Here is a 17538-nt window from a genome sequence, read left to right on the forward strand (position 1 = left end):
TCCCAAAACGGACGACACAAACAACTTGATTCGTTATCCCTTTTATGCCCTGCCTCCAGTTCACTTACCGATATCTGAACAAGAGAGCCTCATCGAAATTGAATCAAGCGGTTCTGTAAAAATTTAATTTAATCAGAAGCTACTGCCAGATCTCTGGATAGGGCTGTGCTCAGAGTTTCTTGCCTTGGCAAATTATGCTGTTAAAACACTAATGCACTTTGCAACCACGTAGCTTTGTGAGAGTGGCTTCTCGGCCCTCACTAGCATGAAAACTAAATACAGGCACAGACTGTGTGTAGAAAATGATTTAAGACTGAGACTCTCTCCAATACAACCCAACATTGTAGAGTTATGTACATCCTTTCAAGCACACGCTTCTCATTAACCTGCGGTGAGTTATTCACATTTTCTGATGAACAAATAAGGTTTTATTGTCAGATGGCTAAATAAAGAGCAAAAATATTGATTATTATTATTATACTTCCCACGAGCCTGGTTGTGACAAAAAAAAAAAAAAAATGTATCATATAGTGTGCATGTGGCAGGCTTACAATGATGGCAAAAAAACAGCATTTGAGAGTGCGCTGACTCTGGCGCTAGAGGGGATACGCAGCTGGAGGTTGAATGTTTGAAGGGGTATGGGACTATAAAAAGTTAGGGAACCACTGATATATATGAATTAATTAAGCATTAGAGGCTGAAATACATCTAGCGCTCAGATAAAATTCCAAATCTGGCTGCACTGATTCAGGGTGACTAATCTTGAAGAACAGCGATGAGATGTTATCAATGGTAGAAAGTACTGGTTGTACTGGTTCAATCAAGGGAACTTGATTGAAATTCTTCAGAATTTCTGGGTTTATCCAACAATGCCATCCTTTGGCAAGTATAATATAGCTGTGAGTCAGGAGTGATGGTAACATAGCATTCTGTTATCTGAAGGGCTTAGCATCACATTGAAAGCCCTGAGGGCTGTGGGCTTTCTGGAGGTCATTATGGAAGACGGGACAGATGAGGGCAAGAGCTTCCAGGTCATCTACGCCACCTCCCTCCATCACCAGTTAAAGCTGTATGCAGACAGCCTGGTCTCAGATCTGTTTGTGCTGCATGATAAAGACCATACGGGTTGGCTATCCAGCACAAACAGATCAGGAAGCAGGCTATGAAATGTGTGCTCACTCTCCAGGTATTATAGATAGATACAAGCCTTTAAAAATAGAGGTATGTATTTACACTGAGTGTACAAATCATTAAGAACATATGTTCTTTTCATGACATAAACTGACCAGATGAAAGCTATGCTCCCTTATTGATGTCACTTGTTAAATCCACTTCAATCAGTGTAGATGAAGTGGAGACAGGTTAAAAACATATTTTTGCCTTTGAACAGGGTATGGTAGTAGGTGCCAGGCACACCGGTTTGTGTCAATAACTGTAACGCTACTGGGTTGTTCACACTCAACAGTTTCCTATGTGTATCAAGAATGGTCCACCACCCAAAGAACATCAAGCCAACTTGACACAACTGTGGGAAGCATTGGATTCAACATGGGCCTATATGCCCCTTTTATTTATCATACGGTTCTGACTTGGTGTACATGGAGAATACTGTAAGAACGGCCCATTTTCTGAATGATGTGGCTGTACATTTCAAAAGTGCTGAACAAAGAGCTACATTGACTACTCCATCTTAGCTCGCTCATTAATATCGAAATTACGGATTGCCTCTTATCAGCTCATCATTTCCTTATGCCATAGTTTGTACATGTCAATTGTTATAGGCCTATTGCTTATATAGGTATATCTCAATAGTATCTTATTCATCATTTTAGGCAATGTTGGAATGATTTAACTGTTTTGCTTACTTTGTGTATTATAATTAGCTCATGTGCTTTTCTTGACGAGGAGGAGATACTATATAATGTTGTTGGTCTGTAACCATGTTTGCCATTGACAGTCTCTTCACAGTCAAATATTTGTTTTCAACAAAAAGTTCAGTAATAGACCCATGTAATTCCAGTTGATGTTGCAAGGGTGGTTGTTTTGTTTGCGCAATGCGCTGTCTGTGCGTCGGTATATTGTATTTAAAAGTGTGGGGGGAGCACTTCGGAGAAGGAAGGCAGAGAGCGCGCTTGTTTGAAATGGAAAAGTGTCGCGGTAGCTTTTGATAAAGAATAACATCCAGACGAAGCAGCTGCTTTATAAGTGGGATGCACTTGTTGAGCGCTACATCCCGAGGGGTTCGTGCTGATTTGACTGAGATTGGGACAGCCGGTTAAATGGCGTCCCTTGAGAAAGCAAGAACAAAATGTATGTCAGGAGAAGTGCAGTATTATCATAAGGAGACGTATACTTGGAATACGGAGGATGAATGGAGGGAACAAGAGAGGCAGAGGAGGTCTAAGAGAGAGGGGAAGGAAGCTGGTGAGCTTGAGTTGGTTAAAAATGTCGGGGAAAAAAGGTAGATGGTTTGTTGAAGAAGAATGATAGAAATTGCAAGCAGAGTAAGCCGAAGACAGGAGTGGAAATGAAAGTGGACGAGGGCGAATTATCAGAGGTGATAGGTGTGGTGAAGTTCTCGGAGACCGAGGCTTGCACCGAGGGTCAGGATAAAGAGGAGTCTCTGACAGTCGGAGTGAAGATTTTGGAAAAAAGTGGACCCTTGCCTTTTGGCTGATCCATTTGTGGTTTCAGGGTGGGTGAAAACAGAGTGGACTGCTGTGGAATCGGTGAGGGTAATCAGAAGTGGTCTTGTGATAATTGTTTGTGTTTCTGCTGGTCAAAGGTAGAAGTCGCTCGGCGTTAAGAGACACAGTTATGTGTGTTTCCTGTCCTTCATGAGATCGCCAAATGAAACACACTCGTCTTAACTGTCCCTTCATTGTCCACGGACCATTCACACATTCTCAAAAGTCCTCTTCTTCAACTTTGATATTTGGTTGATATGTAGTTATGAATGCAACATATTGTAGCGACCCGCACAGACAGCTGTGTGTTATGTGTTAGGCTAGGAGGTGGTTGTGTTGTACTGACCAGTACCCGGTGTTCGCGGGGTCCAACCTGTCAATCAACCTGCTATCTGCCAATCACGGGAATGCCTGGAATGTTCTGATGCCGGGCATCCTGGTGGTTGGTGGAGTGGCGTGGAGGGGGGTTGGGCAGGGGGGTGGAGCATTGGAAGTTAAGACCAGGTTCAGCTTTTGTTCTCTCTCTCTTACGTCTGGGCTTCACAAGAGAAGGTCACGATTGGCTTGTGTCATCTATTTGGCGTGTGCTACGGCCCAAACAGTAGCCTGTGTAAAGTTGGTGTAATAAACCGTCAATTCGTAAACTCAAGCCTCTGTCTGGACAATTGTTCCTTTATGATCTAGTCGGGTCATTACATTGGTGTCAGAAGTAAAAACGTTGATACAAGTTAGCCAGCTAGCTAGCTGACTTATGTGGCTAGCTACCGTAGGTGAGAACGGGGATGGAAAATGCTTCGGGGAATCCGAAAGTGAAGGTGGAGGTAGGGGACGATTATGGCCAAGGAGCTGCATGTGAATGGACGTCGGGGCTCTGTCTGAGGAGATCGCCAGGGCGTCGGAGCGCAGAGGCCGCTTGAGGGAGGACGTTAGAGCGATGGCGGCTGAAGCGGGCATGAGTGCTTCGTCGAATGTATTTCGCGCGGATTCTGGTGGGCGGACCGAAGTGGTGACGTCGACGCGGCGTGATGAGGAATCTGGGGCTCAGGATGTAAACAAACATGGCGGCGCCCAGTTCCCGGCTGCGTCCGTATCTGTTAAGACCCCGAAGTATTCCGGTAAGGCGGATTGGGAAGCTTTTCATGCTCAGTTTGAACTGTTAGCTCATTTTAGGGGTGGTCGGATGAAGAAAGGGCACTGCAGTTGGCTTTATGCCTCACGGATGAAGCTCTGGCCTGTTTGATATTGATTAGCCCTGAGGACAGGCATGATTATGGGGCTTTAGTGGGAGCACTGAGGAGGCGCTATGGTCAGTGTGTACAGCCCGGGCTACTGCGCTCCGAACTGAGTAATAGACGCAGGCAGCCTGGAGAGCCTCTACGGGTGCTAGCTAATGACATTGAGAGCCTCTCTCGGCGGGCATATGCTCACATGCCCCCTCCGTGCAGAGCGAGCTAGCACGGGACCAGTTCATACAGGCGCTCTATCCTACGGAGCTGCGCATACAGACCCAGCTGGCTCATCCTGAGTCATTGCAGACAGCCTTGGAGATGGCTTTGGAGAGGGAGCTGGTGTGGGCTGGGGCTTCAGCTGGGGCTTTGGTGGGGGTGCAGGGAGACACACCCTCTGTGCGAGCTGGGGGCAGAGCAGTCCGGAGCCGGAAAAGCCTGCTTGGGTGGCCGAAATGACAAAACTCATTCGTGCTGTGTCGCTACAGTCGGAACGAATCACACGCCCTGGTCCCAGGGTCTGCTGGGGTTGTGGCCAGCCAGGCCATCTGCGCCGAGTTTGCCCCATGTCCCCCAGAGCTCAGGGAAACGGCTCGGGGTCCGCATAGACCGGGTAGTGCGGACCCCTGGCTTTCTATCCCAACCACCATCATCTTCTGGAGGAGCCCACCGGCACAGACGGGGAAGCAAGGCTCCACTTCCCCAGAAGCAGACGAGGGCAAGCGGATGGAGCCTGTTGTTGTGGTGGGCCGGACCTGTGTTGGGGACTTTTGTCATGTCCCTGTCACTGTGGAGGGGTGCCCTGCTCCGCCCTGGTGGACACTGGTTCCACAGTAACCCTGGTGAGGCCAGATATTGTGCCAGGTTGGACTCAGTGTGAGCCTACAACTGTGCAGCTCCGCACAGTCACAGGTGAGCTGGCACCCATGAAAGGGAAGGGAATAATGACTCTGACAGTAGGGGGCAGGACTGTGTCATCCCGTGTGGGTGGCGGCTGTGCAGGACCCTTGTATCCTGGGGTTGGACTTTCTTAGGAGCACAGGCTGCCAGTTAGACCTAAATAGGGGCACACTGAGCTTCCAGGGAGGGACGGAAGTCACCATGGCCCCCCTAATGTCACATTCACTCAACCCAACAAACCCTTTACTCCAACAGTTAAAGCAGCAGAGACTCATGGCTGCGCCCCCTCCCCCACAGCTGTGGGTGACTTTTCCCCAGTCCCCCTGTCACCTACAGCGGTGTGTTACATTCCCCAGCTACCTCCATGACACAGCCCTCTGTGAGCCCGGGTCGCATCCCCCAGCCCAGCTACCCCAGATGGGAGAGGAGAGGACACTGTCTGCAGTGAGGGAGATATGGGGGAGGAACTGTGTTGGTCTTGACCCTGAGCAGCAGGAACGGTTGTGGCAGTTGCTGTTTGAATTCAGAGACAGCTTTGCGTTGAGTGAGGAAGAGGTGGGTCAGACTCATCTGGTGCAGCATGAGATCGACACAGGTGATGCTCGACCCATCAAGATGCGTCCCCGCCGTATCCCGCTGGCACGCCAGGAGGCGGCAGACAAGGCTGTGTTGGAGATGCAGCGGGCAGACTTCATTGAGCCCTCAGACAGCCCCTGGGCGGCGCCAGTCGTCATGGTTCCGAAGAAGGGGGGCAAGCTGAGGTTCTGTGCGGACTACAGGCGGCTGAATGAGGTAACCAGGAAGGACTCATACCCCATACCACGTATCGATGAGTCGCTGGACCTGGTTAGGGGTCCTCCTGGTTCTCCTCACTAGACCTCCGCAGTGGCTACTGGCAGGTGCCCCTCTCCCCAGAGGCCAGAGCCAAAACTGCGTTCTCCACTAACAGAGGACACTGGCAGTTCAAGGTCCTGTGCTTTGGCCTGTGCAACGCTCCAGCTACTTTTGAGCGTTTGATGGACAGGGTGCTGGATGGCATCCCCCGACAGCAGTGTCTGGTATACCTCGATGACATCCTGGCCCATGGCAGCTCCTTCCAGTCAGCCCTGGGGGCGCTACGGCGTGTGCTGGAGAGGGTGGCTGCCGCAGGTCTGAAGCTCCACCCCGAGAAGTGCCACTTCATGAGGAGAGAGGTGTCCTTCTTGGACCACCGAGTGGGGAAGGAGGGGATCAGCACCATGGAGGACAAGGTAGGGGCTGTCAGAGACTGGCCCACCCCCACCGACCAGCGTCAGCTGAAGAGCTTCCTGGGCCTGGCCTCGTACTACAGGAGGTTTGTACGGGGCTTCTCAAGCGTTGCTGCTCCACTGAACCGCCTGCTGCCGAAGGACAAGGCTTTCACTTGGACAGTGGAGTGTGAGGAGGCGTTCAACACCCTCAAACGTGCACTGATCGAGGCCCCGTGCTCGCCCCCCTGACCTCACCTTGCCCTTTATCCTGGACACAGACGCGAGCAATGTGGGCATGGGTGGGGTGCTGGCCCAGGTGGGGCCAGAGGGGAGAGAGTGGTGGCGTACTTCAGCAAAACATTTGACAAACATGAGCGCCGCTACTGTGTCACCCGGCGGGAGCTCTTGGCTGTTGTGGCTTCCGTCAAACACTTCAAGTACTACCTGGGTGGTCTGCCCTTTACTGTAAGGACTGACCACTCTGCTCTCCAGTGGCTCATGTCTTTCAGAGAGCCAGAGGGGCAGGTGGCACGCTGGTTGGAGGAGCTTCAGCCGTATGACTTCACGGTGGTGCACAGGGCAGGGGCACGCCACTCCAACGCCGACGCCATGTCCCGTCGGCCCTGTACTGCAGACGGCTGCCGCCACTGTGAACGGAGAGAGGGACGGGAGAGAGAGCTGCGGGCAGAGGAGGGTGTCTGTGCCACAGTGTGTCGGGCGAGCGGGCCTGTCTGCTGTGAGCTGCAGACTGTCGACGTGGCTGAATGGCGGCAGCAGCAGGGACGGGACACAGACCTACAGCCAGTGCTACAGTGGGTAGAGGCGCAGGTGAGGCCACCATGGGAAGAGGTGACAGCGCTCTCACTCGCGACCAAAGGGTTGTGATCGAAGTTTGAGAGACTGCGGCTGGCTGATGGCGTGCTACAGCGGGCATGGAAGGAGTCAGCTACGGGAGAGGAGAGGTGGCAGGTGGTGGTCCCAAAAGCATTGCGGGAGGCTGTGCTCCAGAGTACTCATGGGGGGTGGGGACTGGACACTTTGGGGTCACAAAAACACTGCGCCGTCTCCGTCAGGGCTTCTACTGGGGGCAGCACAAGAGGGATGTGGAGGACTTTTGTCGCCGCTGTGACAACTGCACAGCGAGAAAGGGCCCCCAGGCCGCTCTCATGCTCAGCTACAACAGTTCCCAGTGGGGCTCCCATGGAGAGGGTGGGAGTGGATGTAGTTGGGCCGTTCCCCACCACAGACAGTGGAAACCGCTGGGTGCTCACGGCCATGGACTATTTCACAAAATGGCCCGAGGCCTATGCTCTGCCTGACCAGGAGGCAGAGACCATCGTCGACGCCCTGACAGCGGGGATGTTCAGCAGGTTTGGAGCTGCAGAGTCCATCCACAGCGACCAAGGCAGAAACTTTGAGTCCCGTGTGTTCGCCACCATGTGTGAGAGGCTGGGCATGCACAAGACCCGCACTACTCCTCTCCATCCTCAAAGTGATGGCCTTGTGGAGCGCTTCAACAAAACGCTTGGACAGCAGCTGGCCATTGTCTCTTCCAAACACCAGCGTGACTGGGACAAGCACCTGCCTATGGTCCTCATGGCATGCCGCTCCGCTGTCCAAGACTCCACTTCCTGCACGCCTGCCCTCCTCATGCTGGGGAGAGAGATCCGCACCCCTGCGGAGATGGCGTTTGGTCGGCCCCTGGATAGCCCTCATGTTCCTCCGGGGCCGGAGTATGCCCGGAGACTCCAGGACCGCCTGGAGACAGCCCACACCTTCGCCAGAGAGCAGCTGGTGAATGCAGGTGTGAGGCAGAAAAGGAACTATGACGTGCACACCCGGGGAAAGGCACTTTGTGGCTGGGGAGCTGGTCTGGGTCTACAGCCCCCTAAGGAAAAAAGGCAGATGCCCCAAGTTGGACAGTCACTGGGTGGGACCTTGCAGTGTCCTGGAGAGGGTAGGGGAGGTTGTGTACCGGGTGCAGCTTCCTCCCAGGGGAGAAAGGTGGCACTGCACCGGGACAGGTTAGCCCCATACAGAGGGGCCTCTTCTCCCCAAACCCCAGGAACCCCCACAATTCCCCTCTCTGGCAATGACATTCTCCAGGCACCCACCCTCAGGTGCCGCAGACAAGGCTCCAGACAGCCCACTCCCCCTGTCTCCCCCCCTGTGTCACCGCGTGGTTCCCCAGAGCCACGGACTGTATTACCCGTTCCCGCTTCCTTGTCACCCATATCCCTGCCTTCATCCCTTGGGTCCCAGAGGGGCACTCTGCGACCATCACGACCACGCAGGCAAAGGAGACCTCCGGGTCGCTTCAGAGACTTTGTTTGTTCCCTCGGGGACGAGGGACTTTGTGGTGGGGGGGCTGTGTAGCGACCCGCACAGACAGCTGTGTGTTATGTGTTAGGCTAGGAGGTGGTTGTGTTGTACTGACCAGTACCCGGTGTTCGCGGGGTCCAACCTGTCAATCAACCTGCTATCTGCCAATCACGGGAATGCCTGGAATGTTCTGATGCCGGGCATCCTGGTGGTTGGTGGAGTGGCGTGGAGGGGGGTTGGGCAGGGGGGTGGAGCATTGGAAGTTAAGACCAGGTTCAGCTTTTGTTCTCTCTCTCTTACGTCTGGGCTTCACAAGAGAAGGTCACGATTGGCTTGTGTCATCTATTTGGCGTGTGCTACGGCCCAAACAGTAGCCTGTGTAAAGTTGGTGTAATAAACCGTCAATTCGTAAACTCAAGCCTCTGTCTGGACAATTGTTCCTTTATGATCTAGTCGGGTCATTACAATATGAATAACGTGTATCTTACATTTTATATCAACCAACCATCCTTCATGTACAGTTGAAATCGGAAGTTTATATATACTTAGGTTTTGAGTCATTAAAACTCATTTTTCAACCACTCCACAAATTTCATGTCAACAAACTATAGTTTTGGAAAGTCGGTTAGGACATCTACTTTGTGCATGACACAAGTAATTTTTCCAACAATTGTTTACAGACAGATTATTTCACTTATAATTCACTGTATCACACTTCCAGTGGGTCAGACATTTACATACACTAAGTAGACTGTGCCTTTAAACAGCTTGACATTTCCAGAAAATGATGTCATGGCTTTAGAAGCTTCTGGTAGGCTATTTGACATAATTTGAGTCAATTGGAGGTGTAACTGTGGATGTGTTTCAAGGCCTACCTTTAAACCCAGTGCCTCTTTGCTTGACATCATGGGAAAATCAAAAGAAATCAGCCAAGACCTCAGAAAAAATAGTTCATCCTTGGGAGCAATTTCCAAACACCTGAAGGTACCACGTTCATCTGTACAAACAATAGTACGCAAGTATAAACACCATGGGACCACGCAGCTGTCATACCGCTCAGGAGGGAGTCGCGTTCTGTCTCCTCAAGATGTACGTACTTTGGTGCAAAAGGTGCAAATCAATCCCAGAACAACAGCAAAGGAGGAAACAGGTACAAAAGTATCTATATCCACAGTAAAACAAGTCCTAAATTGAGCCACTGCTACAAAACCGCCATAAAAAAGCCAGACTTCAGTTTGCAACTGCACATGGGGACAAAGATCGTACTTTTTGGAGAAATGTCCTCTGGACTGATGAAACAAAAATTACAACTGCTTGGCCATAATGACCATCGTTATGTTTGGAGGAAAAAGGGGGAGGATTGCAAGCTGAAGAACACAATCCCAACCGTGAAGCACGGGGATGGCAGCTTCATGTTGTGGGAGTGCTTTGCTGCAGGAAGGACAGGGACTTCACAAAATTGATAGCTTCATGAGGTAGGAAAATTATGTGGATATATTGAAGCAACATCTCAAGACATCAGTTAGTTAAAGCTTGGTTGCAAATGGGTCTTCCAAATGGACAATGACCCCGAGCATACTTCCAAAGTTGTGTCAAAATGGCTTCAGGACAACAAAGTCAACGTATTGGAGTGGCCATCACAAAGCCGTGACCTCAATCCCATAGAAAATGTGTGGGCAGAACTGAAAAAGCGTGTGCGAGTAAGGAAGCCTACAAACCTGACTCAGTTACACCATCTCTCATTATTTTCAATTATGTTCTGATTTAATCTCTGCATTTTCTGTTAGAAAGGAAAGGGTTAAAGGGGGGATAAATCTAGCTAGCTAAGTCAGCCATTGGCTAGACCATCAGACACCTGATAGAAGGCATCTGCCATTCAACTGTATTATGGCAAAACACTCGGAGTGACAGTGGAATCAACCAATCACATTGACTTGTAGGGTGGAACTTCTGCCTTCTCTAAGGCCATCAGGCCACTGTGCAATAGTGAACTGTAGTTACACTGCAAAACTACTGCAGTAAAATAAAAACGGTGTTTGCAGAATAATCACTTATACTGCACTATAACTGCAGTTATACTGCACTCTGATTGCAATATTGTTTTGTAAGGGAACAGTGCATGATGACTGAATAGCACATTGCAAATAGCCTATATAAATAGCCTATATAAATATAATATATTTCACGTGCTTTGCGATTGTGTAGGCTACATTGATTTCTCTATTGTACTACATAAGTAATACGTCGTATACCTCCACTATACTTTGATACGCAATAGTAGGGATTAAGGAGAGTATAGGCAATGCCCACTGAAAAGAAAACTGGGTATGGGTACAGTATACCAGGCAGAGTCCCACAAAAACATATAAATACCTGGGCTTGCCTGTTTTGCAAGTTATTTTGCCATTAATACTTGTCACATATCAGTTTGCAAACAATGTAAAAGAAATAATATATCATTGAGTTAATAAAGTTGCATACAATCATGGTCTCTTTTTTGATTTCTTGAGTAAGGCGGCTCCAAAATGCAGGTGTTTCAGCCTAGCTCAGTGTTTTATGTGGTGGTGGGGCAGGCCAGCAAAAAATACAGAGCATCTACTGGCAAGTCCTTTTTAATCCTTGTCATATGAAGAGAAATTATAGATAAAACGTATCGGTGCTCATCGGCCATTGGGACATAAACATTACACAACAAGTTGGAAATCACAAATTCTCAACGAGTGGTTTGGAAGGAATCAGTGACAGTGGCTGTGTGGTCCCAAATCTGGGATTAAGGGGCTCTTTTCCAAATTTAAAATTATAAACAGTCAACATCGGCCATGCTGTCAATGGAACATGATTTGTGCTGTGCTCAAAACAACTGTTAACTACTGTTAACCTTCCTGTTCAAGTGAGCCGAGCACAACAATGTGAGTCCAAAAATGTTCTGTTTTCTGCTTCATAAATGATGTAATATGCCAGGGAGATATGTATACTGTAGTTAAGAAAGTAATACTACGTGTTTGCTGTGTAGTAAGCTGTTAGTAGCCCATGTGCCTCACACTAATAATTTGGTCTATTTACCCCTCTTAATTTCACCTACTGTTCTGACTGTTTTACTGTAGCCTATAACCTGTTTTAGAGAAATGTAATCATTGAATATTGTGAGAGCTTTCATTGTCTGCATATATGCCCCCTTTATATTTAACCTACGGTTCTAACTTGGTGTACAGGGAGAGCACTGTAAGAATGGCCCATGTTCTGAATTCTGTCGCTGTACATTTCAAAAGTGCTAAACAAATAGTTATATTGACTAACGTTACGTCCGTCCTAGCTCGCTCATTGTCTTAAATTACGGATTGCCTATTATCCGCTTGTCGTCCACTTATGCCATAGTTTGTACATCACAATTGTCATTAGAAACCACATTTGCTTAGGCAAGTCAGCCATATGGGGCGGCAGCGTAGCCTAGTGGTTAGAGCATTGGACTAGTAACCGAAAGATTGCAAGATCAAATCCCTGAGCTGACAAGGTACAAATTTGTCATTCTGCCCCTGATCACGGCAGTTAACCCACTGGACCAGGACATTTACTGCTTTCTCAGTTAGGCAGGAGACTGCTTCCTGCTCTAGATGAGAAACCCAGAACTGTGTGTGTTTGCCTTAAAAAGTATCTGGCTTCAATCAGTTTATTCCAGTTCAGAATAAAAATGATGACTTGTACTTTAACAGCAACTGTTCCAACCTAGACTTGTTTGCAACAATAATTTCTACAGTAAGATGTACAATAGGCCTGATCATTTTTCATCTGTACTGTTACTTAGGGTTGCACTATCAGTAGCTAGCTAGCTTGTTTTGGCTACCTTTAGCTGTTAGCTGTGTACAATGCCAGGGGGTTGTTTGAAAGAGAAACTCACATATACTACTATGAGATAGTACTCCCTTATTTCTGCTTATCATCACCTGTTATAAAATGACAACAATGCCTTGCTAGCTGACTTACTTTTCCACTGTCGAATCACTGCTTCCTGAAGCATTCTACCCTGCTCTGAAAGAATACTCTGGGTATACCGTCATGCTGTGGATGTTTGGTCAGGATGTGTCCGTTATAGGGATGTGTTCGTTTTGATTGACTCATAACTAAGTACTTCCCCACACAAAACACATTGAGGGAGCTCCTCGTTATTTCTCAAAGTTTGTATGAAAGAGAGCTAAACTCATCTGTGTATAGGCTTTTCATGACTATTGAGCTCAGTCAGAACTGGTTTCTAACATGAGTCCATTTAAAGACGTCAGTGGCAGACAGCGCATCATCTGCTGCTGAACGACAGTGCTGCAGCGTGTGTTCAAGAAATCTACAGAAAAAAGATCCGATAAACCACGAAGCACACCGGCATCTCCCTCTCACACTCGCGCAGCTGCCAAACTTGAGACTCTGCTAAGCAGAGAGCCCACTGAACAGAGACCGCTACTAAGCAGAGAGAGCACTGAACAGAGACCGCTGCTAAGCAGAGAGCCCACTGAAAAGAGACCGCTGCTAAGCAGAGAGCCCACTGAACAGAGACCGCTGCTAAGCAGAGAGCCCACTGAACAGAGACCGCTGCTAAGCAGAGAGCCCACTGAACAGAGACCACTGCTAAGCAGAGAGCCCACTGAACAGAGACCGCTGCTAAGCAGAGAGCCCACTGAACAGAGACCGTTGCTAAGCAGAGAGCGCACTGAACAGAGACCGCTGCTAAGCAAAGCGCACTGAACAGAGACCGCTGCTAAACAGAGATCACTGAACAGAGACCGCTGCTAAGCAGAGAGCGCATTGAACAGAGACTGCTGCTAAGCAGAGAGCACTGAACCGAGACCGCTACTAAGCAGGGAAAGCACTGAACAGAGACCGCTGCTAAGCAGAGAGAGCACTGAAGCGAGACCACTGCTAAGCAGAGAGCGCACTGAACAGACCTCTAAGCAGAGAGAGCACTGAACAGAGACCGCTGCTAAGCAGAGAGCGCACTGAACAGACCTCTAAGCAGAGAGAGCACTGAACAGAGACGCTACTAAGCAGAGAGAGCACTGAACAGAGACCGCTGCTAAGCAGAGAGCGCATTGAACAGAGACTGCTGCTCAGCAGAGAGCACTGAACAGAGACCGCTGCTAAGCAGAGAGCACTGAACAGACCGCTGCTAAGCAGAGAGCGCACTGAACAGACCGCTGCTAAGCAGAGAGCGCACTGACAGACCGCTGCTAAGCAGAGAGCGCACTGAACAGACCGCAGTTGCACTTGGCCAAATCAATTCTAGTAATTCATTAAATAATTATACATTTACTCTGACACGTCGCGACCCACCATGAACAGGTACGCGATCCATACTTTAAGAAAGGCTGTTCTACAACATTCTATAGTAAGTACCACCACACATGATCGAGGGATGCTATTGTGTACTATAGTTTTGTAGAGGCACGTCCAATATTAATAGAGTACAGTAGAAAACTTACAATTCACAAACATTGTCTTTTAATCATTTGATTTACTTAGAGACCCTTGTCAAACATTACCCTCTGAAAACAAGATGTATGTAACAGATTTTAGTGTTGTTAACACCATGCTCTCGTACTCTGAGCTAATCAGAACACACTGTTTAGACATTGCCCCAGGCTGTCAGAATTGGAAGAAGTGGTGAGAGGCCTTCGGAAGCAGCGTTGGCATGGAACCCATCTGCCATCTGGTGCCCGTGCCGAGCAAGTCCAACCTGGCACCAAACCTCTGTCGCCTGGTTCCCGGCTTATCCACGTAACACATGGAGCCCCTTTCCACCAACCACTCTGGCATGATGAACGGACCCAGAGGCAAATACAATTGCCCACCACCCAGCGTACCCATGTGGCTTCCCATGCCCAAGCCAGAGCCCAACTCCACCCTGGGCTTCTGTCTAGCCTGCTGTGGCTGATCATGGACCAGCAGCTCCATCGGTTGGATAGGTTGGTTCTTTTGACTCTGCTGAAGAACCAAGCAGCAGCAGGACCAGCAGCAACAGCAGATGAAGCAGTAGTATCAGCAGCACCTGTGTGCTGCTAACAGCTCTGCTTCCTCCACTGTCCAACTGCCCCATACTGGGCTCATCAATACCTGCCTAACTAGCAAAAAGATGATCTAGTCTGATCTAACCTGGACCAGTGGGGCATTAATGCAAATGGTTAACCCCATGCTTCAGCCATCTATATATAGCCACTATGCTTCATCAGTTTTATACACTGTAGGTGATCAGTCGTATTACTTAAATAACACCTATCTGATAATATGGGTCACGTAGGCCTACTTTTTAATAAATGTTATTGGGCTAATTTCAGGGGGTGGGAGAGGCATAGCATTTTAGAATGCCAATAACTGGCCATGCATTAAGTATTATGCTTATTTTTCTTTAAAAATGCTGGAAAATCCAATTATGGATATGACAAATCCACTCCGCAAATGGCCTGTGGGCCACTTCACCTGCTCTTGGCAAAAGCATAAATCTATTCTGCTGGCAGTCGAGTTGGATGGCAGGGACAGCCAGTGTTAGTGACTCAGACGAGTCCTCAGCTCTTGGTCACTGGACGACTCCTATACTAGCTTTGTGTCACCTTATATTGGGCCTAAAGGCATTCAAACTGTGGTTATGGATTTTATATTGCATACACTAAGGGGTCAAATAGACAGGGGACCAGGGTGTGGTGGGATGGTAGGCCTAACTATTTTACAATTCATTTGTGTTAGATCAGATGTTGATCCACCATTGACAAAAAGCGCTCTTCAAAACCCTTTGAAGAATTCCCGCCAGAGTACTGTAGGGAAAGAAATGAGATCCCATCATTCAATCACTTTTGTATATTCATTGGCAACCAAACGATAACTGTTTTATTGGTTTATAACAATCAGTGTTTCTGGGATCTACAAGCAATTTGGAAATCAACTCAGGCCCAAACCTGGCTTTATATTAACATTAAATACTGCATTTCATTGGTGCAAGGTTGGCCGTCACGTCTGTGCTTTTCTGGGAAGGACGGGAGGAGTAGCAGCATGCTCAATCTCATTTGTGTCAGAATTCTGCACAAGTTTCATGAGGAGACGGACAAACAAATAACAGGATGTGTGCTCAGAGGCGTTAAGATTCCTTCACCTCCACACCCAACCTTCACGGGGGGTAAGGGTGGGGAGCTAAAGCATGCTGGGGAATCTGTCTTCTCCAGACAGTAGAGCCCCTTGCTGAAACTACAGAGGGACATCTGACTGGTATTGGGCTGGCCCAGTCAGAGATATTGAAGCAGAAAATTAGGATATTTGATAGGTGGAGAAAACTTCTTTAGGGTGGGCTAATGTGGCAGGAAGTGGGGTGCATGTTGGAGGAAGTGGTACCGCTGAAACATGAAAATTCTGCCACATGTGGATGAGGTGAAACCACAAGGCTGTGCAGAGGAGACCGACACCGATGGGGGGGGACCACGAGCAGCAGTGCAGGGAGCGTTGGGTGTTAAAGAGACACACCCCTGGTATCTACCATTCAGTCCTGCTGTCTGTCACCCCCCTCTCACTGGAAGGATGCATTCACAGCGAGTCAACTGCAAGAATTCCATTTCAAAAAAATTTCACAATCATAATCAATATTTGAACTTACGTCTAAAAAGTCTATTCGGTTATACACCCCCCCCCCCCCCCCCCACTGTGTTGTAACATATTCTTGTAGGAGGGAGGCTGCACAGGGTGCATCTGTGCGGGGACCGCAGCGACCGCTCAGACCGAGTGTCGACAGTAGAGGGACCGTAACGTGACTGCCGTAAAGAGTTCTAGTTTTCCTTCTTGCCCTCCATTTTGCCGTAAGTAGAGCCGGTTTTGTTCACCTCAGACACGCTGATCAGGCGGCGCACTGCTATGGAGGCTGTGGAGAGAGGAGACAGAGATATTTGTCAATAATTAGTAGAAAGAAAGCAGAAGACAAAAAAAGAGGTATAATACAAATGAACAAAGTGCAGATACAGGAGTAGGCCATCACATGTACATACTATACAAGGCTCAACACGGGCGACCAAAACACTCACATTTCCGTCATCATGCGCTGTTGGAATTAACATTTCAAAAGTCTTTCCCAAAAAACTTCCCCCGATTTAAATGTTGACTGCAAAGATAGAATCAGGAAAATGGAATTTCCGAAAAGATAAAACAGACTTTATAGGGCACTCCAACTGTAGAGTGACTGTTCAGAATCGCTAACAATAGTATCGGGTCAATTTCACACCATATGTATTGAATTCAAAAAATGAACAGTTGCACAACGTTTCGGAGCAGGTGTATGGCGAACCAGTTACCAACACCTGCGCCGAACGTTGTGCGACAGGTAATTCATATGCTTACCTAAGTAGTTAGATGGTTTTTCATTAAATGTATTAGATAGACATGCTTCTAATATCCGTACATTAATGACGTGAAGTACGTTAGCTAAAACCCTAAAACCAGGTGACGTCAGACATCTACTTAAGTAAGCAATAGGGGGGGGGGAAAGCCTGTCTATCGTGTTCATTGATTGGGTTAAGACGAACCGTCACTCCAAAACTAGCGGACCAATGGAGACTTATTGTCTACGCCTCCCTCTAAACCGCGCCCTTCATGGAAAAAAATGACAAAACTCGCAATCGAAAAACCTGGCAGTAAAAGCAAAGAAAGACATCGAAAGCAAAGATACGAGGAGCGTAACCAAAAGGTAGTACATGCAGGCAAGAGCATAGGCAAAATCTATCCAATAGGATTGGTTTCTGGGAAAGTTTAACCGAAAAACGATTGCCTTCTTTTTCAAATATTTGTTCAAATCATTTGTCATAGAGTTTTGCTCTCGCTTTAAAATTATTTGCTTACGAGTTTTGATGTTTTGCTTTTGATGTCTTATTTTTGTTTACAATTCTATCCATTTTGTATTCAATTGTTGGGTTTTTTGATTTCAGCATCCATTATTTCACCCGTCCTTAAAAATATAATGTTTACATTCTCAAGTTTATTTTTCATGTTTTTCATTTTTAATTCAACACATGTGGCGTGAATTTGACCCCATACAATAGCACCTTTTTTTTCCCGATTGTTGGGAGAGAGAAAAAAATCTAACCAAACAATCAATGTGAATATGATCGTCAAGTTAAAACCCCCTTAGGTCAAAGGGCCCAGGGCTGGGTTAGCTATTGG

At 48.0% G+C, this 17538-nt stretch overlaps 1 protein-coding gene across 6 annotated transcripts in view; it reads right to left on the reverse strand.

The window, feature by feature from the left end:
• Positions 1–15188: 15188 nt before the first annotated feature.
• Positions 15189–17538, reverse strand: part of LOC124008142 (1-acyl-sn-glycerol-3-phosphate acyltransferase gamma-like) — a 31017-nt gene continuing 28667 nt past the window's right edge. For all 6 annotated transcript variants that reach the window (XM_046319150.1, XM_046319151.1, XM_046319154.1 and 3 more), the window contains exon 10: positions 15189–16246. In XM_046319150.1, the coding sequence (XP_046175106.1) occupies positions 16155–16246 (92 nt within the window). In that variant the 3' untranslated portion in view covers positions 15189–16154. The remainder of the gene's footprint in view (positions 16247–17538) is intronic.

Source organism: Oncorhynchus gorbuscha, linkage group LG21 (assembly GCF_021184085.1).
Source record: "Oncorhynchus gorbuscha isolate QuinsamMale2020 ecotype Even-year linkage group LG21, OgorEven_v1.0, whole genome shotgun sequence".
In the NCBI taxonomy this organism is placed as follows: domain Eukaryota; kingdom Metazoa; phylum Chordata; class Actinopteri; order Salmoniformes; family Salmonidae; genus Oncorhynchus; species Oncorhynchus gorbuscha.